Source organism: Aspergillus saccharolyticus (assembly GCF_003184585.1).
Source record: "Aspergillus saccharolyticus JOP 1030-1 unplaced genomic scaffold BP01scaffold_19, whole genome shotgun sequence".
Taxonomy (NCBI): domain Eukaryota; kingdom Fungi; phylum Ascomycota; class Eurotiomycetes; order Eurotiales; family Aspergillaceae; genus Aspergillus; species Aspergillus saccharolyticus.
Window position 1 is genome coordinate 102,292 of NW_020290629.1, and position 12,863 is coordinate 115,154.

General features: G+C 51.7%; 4 protein-coding genes across 4 annotated transcripts; 2 read left to right on the forward strand and 2 right to left on the reverse strand.

Moving 5' to 3' along the window:
• Positions 1-13: 13 nt before the first annotated feature.
• Positions 14-3,439, reverse strand: BP01DRAFT_357515 (putative LON domain serine protease). The gene is made up of 3 exons (XM_025575213.1): positions 2,595-3,439; positions 286-2,518; positions 14-232 (listed from the first exon to the last, which is right to left on the reverse strand). The coding sequence occupies exons 1-3, from the start codon at positions 3,064-3,066 to the stop codon at positions 145-147; spliced, it is 2,793 nt and encodes a 930-aa protein (XP_025430517.1). The 5' UTR covers positions 3,067-3,439; the 3' UTR covers positions 14-144.
• Positions 3,440-3,740: 301 nt separating this feature from the next.
• BP01DRAFT_320836 (porphobilinogen deaminase) lies at positions 3,741-5,169 on the forward strand. Its single transcript, XM_025572713.1, has 2 exons — positions 3,741-4,191; positions 4,273-5,169. Exons 1-2 carry the CDS (start codon positions 3,900-3,902, stop codon positions 5,010-5,012), a joined length of 1,032 nt encoding a protein of 343 aa, XP_025430518.1. The 5' UTR covers positions 3,741-3,899; the 3' UTR covers positions 5,013-5,169.
• A 116-nt stretch (positions 5,170-5,285) lies between these two features.
• Positions 5,286-6,578, reverse strand: BP01DRAFT_342258 (IGBP1/TAP42 family protein; the record flags this gene model as incomplete). The annotated part of the gene is made up of 3 exons (XM_025573480.1): positions 6,326-6,578; positions 5,969-6,245; positions 5,286-5,870 (listed from the first exon to the last, which is right to left on the reverse strand). Exons 1-3 carry the CDS (start codon positions 6,538-6,540, stop codon positions 5,286-5,288), a joined length of 1,077 nt encoding a protein of 358 aa, XP_025430519.1. The 5' UTR covers positions 6,541-6,578.
• A 1,044-nt stretch (positions 6,579-7,622) lies between these two features.
• Positions 7,623-12,681, forward strand: BP01DRAFT_320842 (putative RNA helicase/RNAse III). The gene is made up of 11 exons (XM_025572714.1): positions 7,623-7,723; positions 7,772-7,968; positions 8,051-8,154; positions 8,208-8,473; positions 8,525-8,632; positions 8,679-10,809; positions 10,873-11,273; positions 11,325-11,838; positions 11,898-12,083; positions 12,138-12,290; positions 12,345-12,681. The coding sequence occupies exons 1-11, from the start codon at positions 7,674-7,676 to the stop codon at positions 12,639-12,641; spliced, it is 4,407 nt and encodes a 1,468-aa protein (XP_025430520.1). The 5' UTR covers positions 7,623-7,673; the 3' UTR covers positions 12,642-12,681.
• Positions 12,682-12,863: the final 182 nt, after the last annotated feature.

The window sequence follows — 12,863 nt, forward strand, 5'->3', positions numbered from 1 at the left end:
GTGTATAGACTACTTATGATGATGATTCTGAATTTGGAATATGTTATCATATAAACAATGAATAAACAGACGCTCCCGCTGGCTGCATACATAGAAGCAAAGCAATATCTACAATCAATCTGTAACACGTCGTCAAACGCAAAACTACAACCGGCTCTCGATGAAATTGGCCTGGTGTTGACCCGGCCAGTGAGCGTCCGGCCACACCTGCCGAATCGCCTCCCAGATGTGTCTAAAACATGGTCAGTTTACCGCCAGTTTCTTTTCCCCAGACAAACCACTTACTTGACATAAATAATCTCCAATCCCTCATTGACCTCCTGCGGCACATCCTTGACATCCTTGCGGTTGTGTTGCGGCAGAAGCACCGTCTTCACCCCCGCGCGCAATGCGCCGATCAACTTCTCCTTGATCCCGCCCACTGGCATCACCTTGCCTCGCAGCGAGATCTCGCCAGTCATGGCGAGACTGGGCGGTACTGGTTTGCCGCTGAACAGCGAGATCAAGCCGATAGTGTGTGCGAGACCGGCAGACGGGCCGTCCTTCGGAACAGCGCCGGACGGGCAGTGGACGTGCAAGCTGCGGTTCTTCATGATGTCCTCGTTGGGGTCGGCGGACAATCCCAGCTCATACGCATGCGCCTTGACCCAGGTGAGAGCCACTTCAACGCTTTCCCGAAGCACACCTCCCAGGTTGCCGGTCAGTTGGATGTTGCCGTTGCCCGGCATATCCGCCACCTCAATAAACAGGATACTGCCTTGGCCTCCGGTGGAGAAGGCCACCAGGCCTGTCACCACACCCGGCCGGCCATGCTTTTCCGCCAGTTCCTCGTAGAACCGCTCAATGCCGAGTATGTCTTCCAGATCCTCAAGGCTTACCAATGGGTTGTATGAGTCCAGTCGGCCTGCGTCACCCGCGTCGGCATATTGCACGGCTTTGGACCGACAGATCGAGCCGATTTCACGCTCCAGGTTGCGCACTCCGGACTCCATGGTATACGACGTGATGACCTTGTCAAGAACCTCATCCGACAAAATCACTTGCCCATCTGTGAGCCCGTTCGCCCGTACCTGCTTAGGGATTAGATGTCTCTTGGCGATGTGTCGCTTCTCGATGTTCGTGTAGCCGGACAAAGATATCGTCTCCATGCGGTCAAGCAGCGGGGCAGGGATGGTGTCCAACGAGTTGGCCGTGGCAATGAAGAGAATTTTGCTCAGATCGATCGGGATGCCGATGTAATGGTCCGTAAAGGTGTGGTTCTGTTCCGGGTCCAACACTTCAAGCATAGCCGCTGACGGATCGCCTTGGAAGTTAGCTCCGCCCACCTTATCGATTTCGTCCAGCAGGAAGACCGGGTTGGCCACGCCAACCTTCTTCAGACCATTGACAATCAAACCAGGCATGGCGGCTACATAGGTCCTACGATGACCTCTGATCTCTGCTTCGTCCCGGACACCACCCAGGGATATCCGATGGAACTTGCGGCCAAGGGACGAAGCCACGGACCGTGCCAGACTCGTCTTTCCAACGCCCGGCGGTCCTACAAGCAGTAAGATCGGGGACTTGTCGCCGATGCGCTTGGACTCCAACAGGCGCAGCTTGGTCTCGAGCGCAACCCGGTCTGCCTCTGATAAAGTCGGAACATCCTTCTCAATGTCACCCGCATCGGAAGCATCAAGCTCCTTAGTGAGACTCTCGATCTGACGTTGCAAATCCTTGTTCGACGTTTGCTTCAAACGCAGCACCGCCAAGTATTCGAGCAGCCGCTTCTTGATCTTCTCTAATCCGTAGTGGTCGTCGTCCAATTGCTGGCGAGCTCTCTTCAAAGTATCGGGCCCAAGCTGATCCTCCGTGACTTTGGTCCAGGGAATGTCGGCAATGTTCTCAAGATAGCTCCTGCAGACACCGTACTCTGCATTGGCGGGGTTCATCTTCCGAAGACGACGCAACTCCTTATCCGCAACTTTCTTAGCTTCCGTGCTGAGCTCAGCATCGTTCAGTCTCTGCTGCAGCTCGTCGACTTCGTTCGCTTCCTTGTCGTCCCCGTCATTGTTCCGGCCGCTTGCCATACCTGGCGGCGTCAGCCCGGTCAGACCTGCCATTGCTCGTTTGGCCAGCAGCTCCCGCTCGCGCGGGTCGATCTGGCTGATGTCGAATGAAGAGCTGGGGAATGTATTGGTGGTGATCGTCGTCACTTTGACGTTGCTCTTGATGTTCTGTATTTGTCTGCTCAAGATCTCAATAGCACCTTCCAGCCGGGCCCGAACATCGAACGAGGCCAAGATGCGGAGCTTTTCCTCGAACCCAGAGTCAGCGACATCAGCCATAAAGTCAGCCAGTCTACCCGCATGGGAGATATCAGACTTGGTGATGAAGATCTCGAATTTGCGAGCAATGATGGGCGACAGACGGGTTCCAGCAGAAGGCAGAAGTGAGGACAGTCGTAGGAGGGTCAGTAGCTCTTTCGAAAGCTGTCTTAACTGCTGAAATAGATCGACTGTCTCAGTGTCGTTGATGACTGCATCATCAGGTGTGGATGATTAGCTCCAAAGGTCACTAAACCAGCACACGTGAAAATTGGGCCGGAGACAAACCTTTTTCGTCATGGAGGATGGCTTCTGCCTCGAAGAAAGGCCGTTCCTTGAGGACTCGTTTGAGGGCAAAGCGCTGAATTCCCTGCACCAGCAAAGAGGGCTCTGCGTAGGCACGACGCTGGATGCCGATCACCTTGCCCACGGTGCCGTACCGGAAGAGGTCCTCCTTGCGCGCCTGACCGGCATCGATCATGTCGTACTCCTCTCGTTTGTCATCCTCCAGGCTTCCGTCATCGATGACCCGCTGGCAATCTTTGCTTAGATATGGGGAGCTGAGGGGGATACACCCAAACATGACGACGCTTCCATCGCGCTTCGCCGCCGGCGAGCGGTCCAGCACAGTGGTCAGGAGATTGGCGATATCCGGTCGGTTGGAGACTGGAATCCGCAGAGTCACTCCAGGGAGTAAAACTGAGCCTTTGGGGAGCGGTACCAAGGCAAGCTTGGTGGTCCTGCCGCTCTGGGAGCTCATGGCGGGATAATTGTTGGGTCGAGCTGACGGCAATCAACGTGGGTTACGAGGATCGAGGAATCACAGTGATAGTAGAGAGGATGAAACAAGGGTGAAGCTGAACGTCTTGCTGAGAAATAATAAGTGTTGTGAGGATATGTGGGATTGACTTTAGAAAAGGGTTGGAGAGACAGAAGAGGAAATGAAGTGGTTCCAGAACCCCATGAATGGAGGCAAAGTCTGGGGTGAGGCGGAGAAGCGAGGAGGAGGAGCAGGAAAGATAAGCCCAGCAGCGCCTCCTCCCGATGCCGAGGTCCGCATCCGTCAGACGCCAAACCATTTGCCTCCAACTCAAATTAAGCAAGAAATCCGGGGGATTCTCCTCATGTCTCAATTGCTCCTTGCTCTTCCAGCGTCTTCTACCCCTCTGCATCCAATCTGATAAGGTACATTGTCGATCTCGATGGTCGTCAGCTGGGTTTAGCCAACATGACGTGTACATATGTAACTACCCATCGAGATGATTGCTTATCGGGGATGTATGTCCAATACGTACATTACGGATCTGTCCCTCTTCGCCGGAGGATCCAGCCGAGTCGTATGACAAAACAAAAACGCGCTAAAAATACGCGGCGGAGAAAATGTGCTGATACCCGGAGATCAACCTTAAACTCTTTCCAGTAAAAGTACCTGCAACGCAAAGTCTCTCTTCTTGTTGCCAACTGCCAATCTCTAAACATTAGAGAGAGAGAGATTTATCTGCTTTGTCCTTTTGGAGCACAATCCGGTTCTTTTCTCACTTAATTACTCGCCCTCATCCCTACACGAATTACCCCCCTTCCCAACCCACCAGAATGGTCTCTACCCCGCTTGCCAGCGCAAACGCCGCTGATCCCTCCTCCCGCAAGGTCTTCACCATCGGCACCCGCAAGTCCAAGCTCGCTCTGATGCAGACGGATCTTGTCCAGGCCGCTCTGAAGGCCCGATGGCCCGAATATGAATTCAAGATCCATTCGCGCGAAACCGCCGGCGACCAGAACACCACCCTCGCGCTGCGGGACTTCACCACCAAGAATCTATGGACTCAGGAATTGGAAGAGCTGTTGATGGCCGGTCATGTGGATCTGATTGTGCATTCGCTAAAGGGTAAGTTTTTAGCCCGGAAATACCATCCATGTCTGCTCGGATTTTCGGACTGACGATCCGGGGGGTTTGGTATGTTGGTAGACGTCCCTACTCTCCTGCCGCCCTCTTGCACGCTGGGCCCGATGATGGACCGGGAGGACACACGCGACGTCCTGGTCGTCAAGCAGGGATTGTCGTACAAGAGTCTGGCCGAGCTGCCTGCGGGCTCGGTCGTCGGGACATCCTCCATCCGTCGCACCGCGCAGCTGGCTCGCCGATACCCGCACCTGAAGGTGGCGGATGTGCGTGGGAACATCGGAACTCGCTTGTCGAAGTTGGATGCGGAGGACAGTCCGTACAGTTGTTTGATCCTGGCGGCTGCCGGCCTGCACCGTCTGGATCTGCAGGATCGGATCACCGCCTACCTGGACTCGAAGAACGGCAGCATGTTCTACGCCGTCGGGCAGGGGGCGTTGGGTATTGAGGTCCGCAAGGACGATCAGCTGGTGTCCGACATGTTGTCCGGTATCGGCCACAAGGAGACGACTCTGGCGTGCTTGGCCGAGCGGAGCCTGCTGCGCACGCTGGAGGGTGGCTGCAGTGCGCCTCTGGGTGTCGAGTCGGAGTGGATTCACGCGGCCGATGGTTCGTCCAAGTTGAGAATGCGGTCGATTGTTGTGAGCGTGGACGGCAGAGAGAGCTCCGAGGTGGAAGTTGATGGATCTGTGGATACGCCTCAGTCGGCCGAGGAATTCGGTGTTACGGTCGCCAACGCTTTGGTGGCTAAGGGCGCCGGAAAGATCCTCGAGGAGATCCAGCGGAACAAGCGGGCTCCTCAATGATCGCTTGTATAAATGGCGCTGTGGTGGAGATGCTGGTCCTCTCCTTCACTGCAGTCACAGAGGATACGATCAGATGGATACCCGTACATGAAAAAGACATGTTGCAAATCTAGGATAGAGTATGACATAACAATGCAAATCGTAAGACATATCTGCGTCCCATGGCAGGACATATAAATTTGTTATCTATGGTAGTCAAAGCACACGCGCGCAGTCATTCCGAGACTTTGGCCAAGAAACCAGGCATTAGGGGTCTATTAGCATTCATAATGATTATCCTCTATTCAAAGTGTTGCCAGAGCCCCTGGGATTTGCTTCCTTAAACTCATCCCAGGCTCGGGCTTTCATAGTCTCTTCGTCGGCAATATTCAGGTCATCCTCATCGACCTCTGGTTTGATGCCGGAAGCTTCGCCTCCCCCTTCGATAATATTGCCTCTCCTCCGCTCCTCTTCGAGATATTCATCAATGGTCATGGTGGGCAGGTTATGTCCGGAGCGGAAGACGCCCTGCTGCAACTGCGTGCGGCGATCCAGCAACGTAAAAGGCTGCATTGGCTTCCCCTCTTTACTCAATATCGGCCCGCGCCTTCCCCCCGCCAACAGCTCAGCGATCGGGCGATCCAGTCGCTCCGAGTACTCCGCGTCGGCATTCCCATTACGTCTCCGGGGGTCATGCTGCGCCAGCTCCTGGTTGGGTTTGGGCGGCGCCGCGCGCATCGTCGCGAGCATCGACAACTCCTGAGCCACGAGATCGAGGGCCTGGAACGTCTGGTGGGCGTACAGCGCAAGTTCCGCCAGGTACAACGCGCGCACATCATCCTCGTCACTTTGCAAGCGATTCTTGTTCTTGGACAGGTACTTTTTGTTTTGTAAAAGAATCCAGTAAGCAAACACGTTTCCTGCTTTCGTTGTGTCGTGTATCATAGCATGATTTGGTGGTGGTGGTGAAATCTAACCTCAAGCTTCTGCTTCAGTTCCTTCTCCTCCCTGAACCGGTTGATCTTGACCTCGCGCCGGACCGCCGCGTCGTTGGTGGGTGTGAGCGAGAAGCTGGACGGGTTGGCCGCATACCGCTCGTACAGCTTCTTGTCGCCTGCGCTCAGGATCTCGTATTCGTCGAGCCGTGAGAGGAACCGCTCGTACTGGCTCAATGCCCGACGGAGCGAGGCTTCGCGGTCGTTTGTGTAGGTTCGTTGCAGGAGGTCGGCGAGAAGGTATTCGACGGTCAGGTATCTAGAAATAGCCCCAGGTTTAGCTCAAATAACGCCCAAGCAATCTTGTCCTTAGGGTATCACAAGGGGCGGGGGGAGTACTGTAAATCTCCAGTGGAAATGTCCTCGAGAGCTTCGTTCGAACTGAATAACGACAACAGGCTCACTAATCGTTGGCATTCCTCGAGCTTCGCGATGACGGCGTTGACATCACTGCGATAAGCATCCGTGTTGCTGTCGGTGCGCGACTCCAGCGCGGTCTTTGCGGCTTTCGCTTCGGTGAAGAGCGTGCGGAGGTTCTGTGGTTGTTCCATCATTTGTGCTGGGAATGGTGATGTTGAGGGGGAAGGGGAGAAATAAATAGTAGAGCTGTTCGACGATCGACGGCCGTGACGCAGAAATAATTCCTTGGGGTCTGGCCCCGCGGTAGGCCCCGCACCTCCTAGTGGTTTAGGGGCGGATCGAGGGGTACTCCGGATGTCTTGGGGATAGACCTCGATATAAAGATTAAAACACGAGAGGAAGAGGTTGTTACACCGATAAGACTTTTTTTTAGGAGTCTGCTCAATTTAGAGCATGGCATTATACTTGTTGAGGTAAGCCAACTATGTCAGAAGTCTCTAGACTGCCCACCCTGGCAGTTAGGAAGGGTTGACAGGGAATATATTGTACAATGTCATTTCACAAATATACACATCAGCAGAGGAGTTTCGTATGAAATCAAGAACTGACCTGGCAGCTTTCGCAGTCATGCCAGTTGCGATACCTTTCAAGCAAGAATTGGTCTGATCTTTATTCTATTCTTGTGCGGAGAGTCAATCTTGCAACTCCGAGGTGCTCTGGATTTCCCCTTTCAATCCAAATGTCTATTGCTTTTATATCAGGCCATGTGCTCTGCTCTGTTTCGGTTAATAGCAACGAGCTTATATCTCTTCAAATGAAATCAAGAAATCTGAGGAGCTACTTCACTCATGTGCACATCCTTTGGAGAGTTCTCAGATAGATGCTTGACAGTGCACTAGCTTTCCAAACTGAAGCAAATATAAACGTCTAGTGGAGATTCAAGAAGTTCCAAATGAACAAGGCTGATGGACTTTGAGGTGATTGAATAGTGATCTGTTGGTGAATATAAACAATGCAAACGAGCCATAACCCGTTTGTCCCTCAGCTGGATTCACTGCAAACGAAGTAAAAACCAGAATCGTTGGACTTCGCACCCTGAACCTTTCCCAGTCCTCACAGGCACAGCTTTTCTTCCCTTCTCCACCATAGCCATCTTGACTCAAGTCGACTCTACCGCCTAACAATGGCTAAGTTCGATGTCGAAGAAACCAACACCAAACCACTGACTGCAAGCATCTCCGAAGCCAGTCGGCTCGCAATCACAGCAGATGACGTTGATGACGCCTCCAGCTCCTCTGACTCGGAAGAAGCTGAGCAGTTCCGTCCAATGGACGCCTCGCAAAGACAAAGACTTCATAATGCTCAGTTTAATGTTCTGTGTGTTCGTCTCTCTCTTTGAAATCTATGTTGACTAACGCATCATAGCCTGTCCAAGCGCGCTGTCACAGACTCCTCTAACACGGGAAGACGTACAGCTCCTGAATTGCCTGACGCCCAGCTTTCAACGGCTCGTTTGTTAGCAAAACACGATCTCGGAACTGGTGCATTGGATCCAAGAGACTATCAGGTGGAGTTGTTTGAAAGAGCCAAAACACAGAATACAATTGCCGTGCTTGAAACTGGTACTATTCAACAGCATTCCTTACAGATTCAGTCCTATCAGTCCTTTTAGTCCTTGACATATCTGATCTGAATGTGTTATAGGTTCTGGAAAGACATTGATCGCAGTGCTGTTGCTCAGGCATATAATACAAAATGAGCTCAACGACCGTGCTCAAGGGAAACCGCATCGCGTATCTTTTTTCTTGGTAGGGATTCTTCCAAGGCTTAGAATGACGTGTAGTTACTCACGCAATCAAAGGTTGATAGCGTCACCCTCGCGTTCCAGCAAGCAGCAGTGCTGCGTCACAATCTCGACCAGAGTGTTGGGCAATTCTTTGGAGCCATGGGGACCGATCTCTGGAATAAGGAAGTGTGGGATGAGCACTTCAAGTCGAACATGGTTCTCGTCTGCACCGCCGAGATCCTACACCAATGCTTGCTTAACTCATACATCAAGATGAATCAGGTCAACCTGTTGATTTTTGATGAGGCCCACCATACCAAGAAAGAACATCCCTATGCACGGTGAGACCAGTTACTAAACACAACGAGGAGACTGCAGCTGACTGGACACAGGATTATACGCGACTCATATCTGAAGGAGGATGCTTCAAAACGGCCAAGAATTTTCGGAATGACTGCTTCTCCAGTGGACACCAAAGGCGATGTAGTGGATGCTGCAATGTACGAAAAGTCCCTCAGATGTTATGCAGCAGCTTACGTATCACAGGCGACTCGAGACGCTGCTAGAAAGCACTATTGCTACAACATCACAGGCCAGCTTACTGCGGCAATACGTTAGTCGTCCACTGGAAGAAGTATGGACGTACGATAGACTAGAACCGCCAGTGGCCACCGTTTTATACAAAGAACTTCATCAACGCTTCGGTGATCTAGAATGTCTTAAAAGCACCTTTAGATTTGCCTGGCAGGCGACTTCTGAGTTGGGCAGTTGGTGCTCGGATAGAGCTTGGGTACGTGCTTTAGCTGACGACGTCTTACCCAGACTAGAAGGCAAAATCAACAAGTCCATTGTTCCCAAAAGTTCAGCTAGAGACTCCCAGGACGCACATGCACAGATTTTACAAGTCAGAGAGGCCAGCGACTTAATCAAGAGTCATGAACTTGGCAGCCCTCACGCTCCTGGAGCGCTAAGCTCTAAAGTGCAGCTACTTCATGCCGAGCTGGAGAAGCGCTTTTTGGATCCAGACCAACCGAAATGTATTGTCTTTACAGAGAAGCGATACACCGCGATGATGTTATTCGAGCTCTTTCAAAGTGCAGCAATTCCCTTTCTCCGACCTGGTCTGCTTGTTGGAGTTCGATCAGGCGACGTTGCTGGAATGGGTATAACCTTGCGCCAGCAATTCCTTACGTTGATTAAATTCCGAGAAGGAGAGATCAACTGCCTGTTCGCTACATCCGTAGCCGAAGAAGGCCTGGATATCCCAGACTGCAACCTTATCGTCAGGTTTGATCTATACCAAACACTCATTCAGTATGTACAGAGCCGTGGTCGTGCCCGCCACCACAAGTCGGCCTATGCAATTATGGTAGAGAAGTGGAATTCGCAACATGAAGACCGACTTTCGACCGTTAAAGACGCAGAGAGCATGATGCAGCAGTTCTGTGAGGCTCTACCGCAGGATAGATTACTGCATGGAAACGATGATCTAGAACAGGTCCTGGAGAAAGAAGCTGGCAAGAGGACTTTTACCATTCGCGCATCTGGCGCCAAGTTGACCTATCATTCTGCCATTGCAGTACTTGCTCGCTATGCCAGCTCGCTGCAGTACGAGAAAGAACAAGATGCGAAGGTGCACTATGTGGTTCTTCCTATGAACAATGCTTTTGTTTGCGAGGTTATGCTACCTGAGAAGTCGCCCGTTGCAGGAGTTACTGGAAGTCCAGAAATACGAAAATCGACAGCAATGCAGTCTGCAGCGTTTGATACATGCCTTCGTCTACGCAAAGCCGGTTTGCTTGACAAGTATTTCAATTCGATGTTCCGACGTCGTCTACCTGCGATGAGGAATGCCAAACTCGCGATAACTTCCAAGCAGACTAGTCAGTATGATATGATAGTCAAGCCATCATTCTGGATTGAAAGGCGTGGCGAGCTTCCAAATAGCCTCTATGTGACCGTCATCATCTTCAAACCATTGGGTCCGCTGACAAGAGAACACTCAAGTCTCATATTGCTGACTAGGAACCCGCTCCCGCATTTACCAGCTTTTCCCATCTATCTCGATGAGGACATAGAGACGACAGTGGACTTGGTCACATTGCGGGAACAGCTCGCAATCTCAAAGACTGAACTGCAATATTTGACAACTTTCTTTCTTCGAGTGTTCAGTGATGTCTTTCACAAGACTTATGACCGTCAACCCGAGATGATGACGTATTGGCTTAGTCCAACACATTTGCAAGACACGCCTGGCCGAGACGCAAGCCCTAGAAGCCTGGTTGACTGGGGGATCCTCCGCTATATGCACCAGCACGAAACCCTTGCAGTTCCAAGACATACAGATCCAGAGTATCTGGTGAATCGTTTAGTGTTTGATAACTGGAACGGAGCATGCAGATACTTTACTCTTGCGGTTGAGAAAACTCTACGCCCTTCAGATCCCCCACCCTCCTTCGTGGCACGACGTCGGCAAATGAGTGATATCATGACCTATAGCACTAGTCTGTCGAAGAACTCGCGTGCTAAATTCCTCTCGACCTGCAACTGGAACCAGCCTGTCCTGAGGGCAGAATTAGTTCGCCTTCGCAGGAACTTGCTAGACAAGATGACGGACGCAGAAAGAGAAGTGGAAACGAGGTGTTTCATCTGTGTAGAGCCACTCAGGATCTCTGCGGTTGGTGATCTCCTCCCGGGCTCATTGGGAATATTAAGCACTCCTGATACTGACCATCACCAGATCCCTGCCTCGACAGCTGCATCATGTTTGGCTTTTCCTGCCATTATCTCCAGGGTCAATTCGTATCTAGTATCCCTTGAAGCTTGCACCAGATTGGATCTCACGATCAAAGTCGAGTTCGCCTTAGAAGCGATGACCAAGGATGCAGACAACACAGAGGATCACCGAGCCCAGCAAATCCATGTTCGGAGGGGTATGGGAAAGAATTACGAGCGACTCGAATTTCTAGGCGACTGTTTTCTAAAAATGGCCACCTCGGTTGCTCTTTTCGCACAGAAACCCGACAACGATGAGTTTGACTACCATGTCAGCCGAATGTGTCTTGTTTGCAACAGGAATCTGTTCAACACGGCGTTAAAGAAGGAGCTTTACAAGTATATACGGACTCAAGGGTTCTCCCGGTATTTGTTCCCGGCGGCATCAGCGGATGATTTCAATAACATTGAATACAGGCATACCTGGTATCCGGACGAATTGAACCTCCTGCGGGGAAAGGATCATAGCAAGCAGATGAGTTCCGAGAGTAAACATGGCCTCGGCGAGAAAACCATTGCAGATGTCTGTGAGGCATTGATTGGGGCATCTCTTCTCACTGGAGGGCCTGATCATCGATTCGACATGGCGGTCAAAGCAGTGACTGCTCTCGTAGACGATGCAAGCCACAGAGTCACTTGTTGGAGGGAATACCAGAAACTGTACACCATGCCGCAATTTCAAGTTCAGGATGCTGATGGCTTTGAGCTGAACTTAGCCCGACAGGTGGAGGGCAAGCTTGGTTATCATTTCATATATCCCCGACTGTTGCGGTCTGCCTTCACTCACCCTTCGCTTCCCTCTGCTTGGGCCAAGGTTCCTTGCTACCAACGTCTGGAGTTCCTTGGGGATGCTTTGCTTGACATGGTCTGTGTCGAAGACATATTCCACCGATTTCCTGATAAAGATCCTCAGTGGCTTACGGAGCACAAGGTAGGTGTTTAAAGTTGTCTACAACGAATGCATGAATCCTATTGACTTTTGCCCCGCAGATGGCAATGGTGTCCAACAAGTTCCTTGGTGCGTTGGCGGTCAAGTTGGGTCTGCATACACATCTGAAACACTTCAGCAACCCTCTGCAATCGCAGATAACTCTATATGCGGAGGCAATGCAGATCGCGGAAAGCGACAGCAACGGCGCCGTGGATTACTGGGTCGATGCCAATGACCCTCCCAAGGTAGGCCCCAGTTTGGTGCTGAATGTGTCAAGCACGAGCTAAGCTGGAGTCCAGTGCTTGCCGGATATGGTGGAGGCTTACTTAGGGGCCGTTTTCGTGGACTCCACCTTCAACTTCGAGGTGGTTGAACTGTTCTTCCGTCGCTTCATCAAGCCCTACTTCGAGGATATGACCATCTACGACACGTTTGCGAATAAGCATCCAACTGTAAGGGCGGCGCTCCTCTTGATTGCATTTGATCTGAACATTAACGTGAGCTAGACCTTCCTCCACAATCGGCTAGGAATCGAGTATGGTTGCTTAGATTACTGCCTCAAAGCTGGGGAGATGCCCACTGCCGACGGATCTCAAGGAGATGTGCTAGCCGCGGTGTTCGTGCATGGCGCCGTCATTGCCGAAGGAGTCTCCTCGTCCAGCCGCTACGCCAAAGTCAAAGCTAGTGAAAAAGCACTGGTGGCTCTAGTGGGACTAAGCCGGGAGGAATTTCGCCAGAAATATGGTTGCGACTGTCGGAAGGTGAGCGACAAGGCGGATCAAGAGATTGGGACGGCGGTGTGAGGATGAAAGTGAATGCTATGGCATCGGATGTAGATATTTGGACATGACAATTCAGCCATAGCATCAAGCCATTTCAACTACTGTGTACTCCGTACTGTGTAAGTCTTTAGTCCCGACGTCTAGACTGCGCGTGTTGCAGATCCATCCGTTGGTAGGCGAAGAATGGGGCGCGGCAGGGCTAATCCTCAACGGGGAAAGTGGCAGGCATTCATTCCAATCCAG

Bases quoted from the DNA above. Each gene is read 5' to 3' on its own strand.
- BP01DRAFT_357515 (XM_025575213.1), bottom strand. From the start codon at position 3,066: ATGAGCTCCCAGAGCGGCAGGACCACCAAGCTTGCCTTGGTACCGCTC. The intron at 2,519-2,594 runs GTTTGTCTCCGG...CTGATGATGCAG, and splicing joins CATCCTCCATGACGAAAAAG to TCATCAACGACACTGAGACA. The intron at 233-285 runs GTAAGTGGTTTG...ACCATGTTTTAG, and splicing joins TTGGAGATTATTTATGTCAA to ACACATCTGGGAGGCGATTC.
- BP01DRAFT_320836 (XM_025572713.1), top strand. From the start codon at position 3,900: ATGGTCTCTACCCCGCTTGCCAGCGCAAACGCCGCTGATCCCTCCTCC. The intron at 4,192-4,272 runs GTAAGTTTTTAG...GTATGTTGGTAG, and splicing joins GATTGTGCATTCGCTAAAGG to ACGTCCCTACTCTCCTGCCG.
- BP01DRAFT_320842 (XM_025572714.1), top strand. From the start codon at position 7,674: ATGGACGCCTCGCAAAGACAAAGACTTCATAATGCTCAGTTTAATGTT. The intron at 7,724-7,771 runs GTGTGTTCGTCT...AACGCATCATAG, and splicing joins AATGCTCAGTTTAATGTTCT to CCTGTCCAAGCGCGCTGTCA. The intron at 8,633-8,678 runs GTACGAAAAGTC...TACGTATCACAG, and splicing joins GATGTAGTGGATGCTGCAAT to GCGACTCGAGACGCTGCTAG.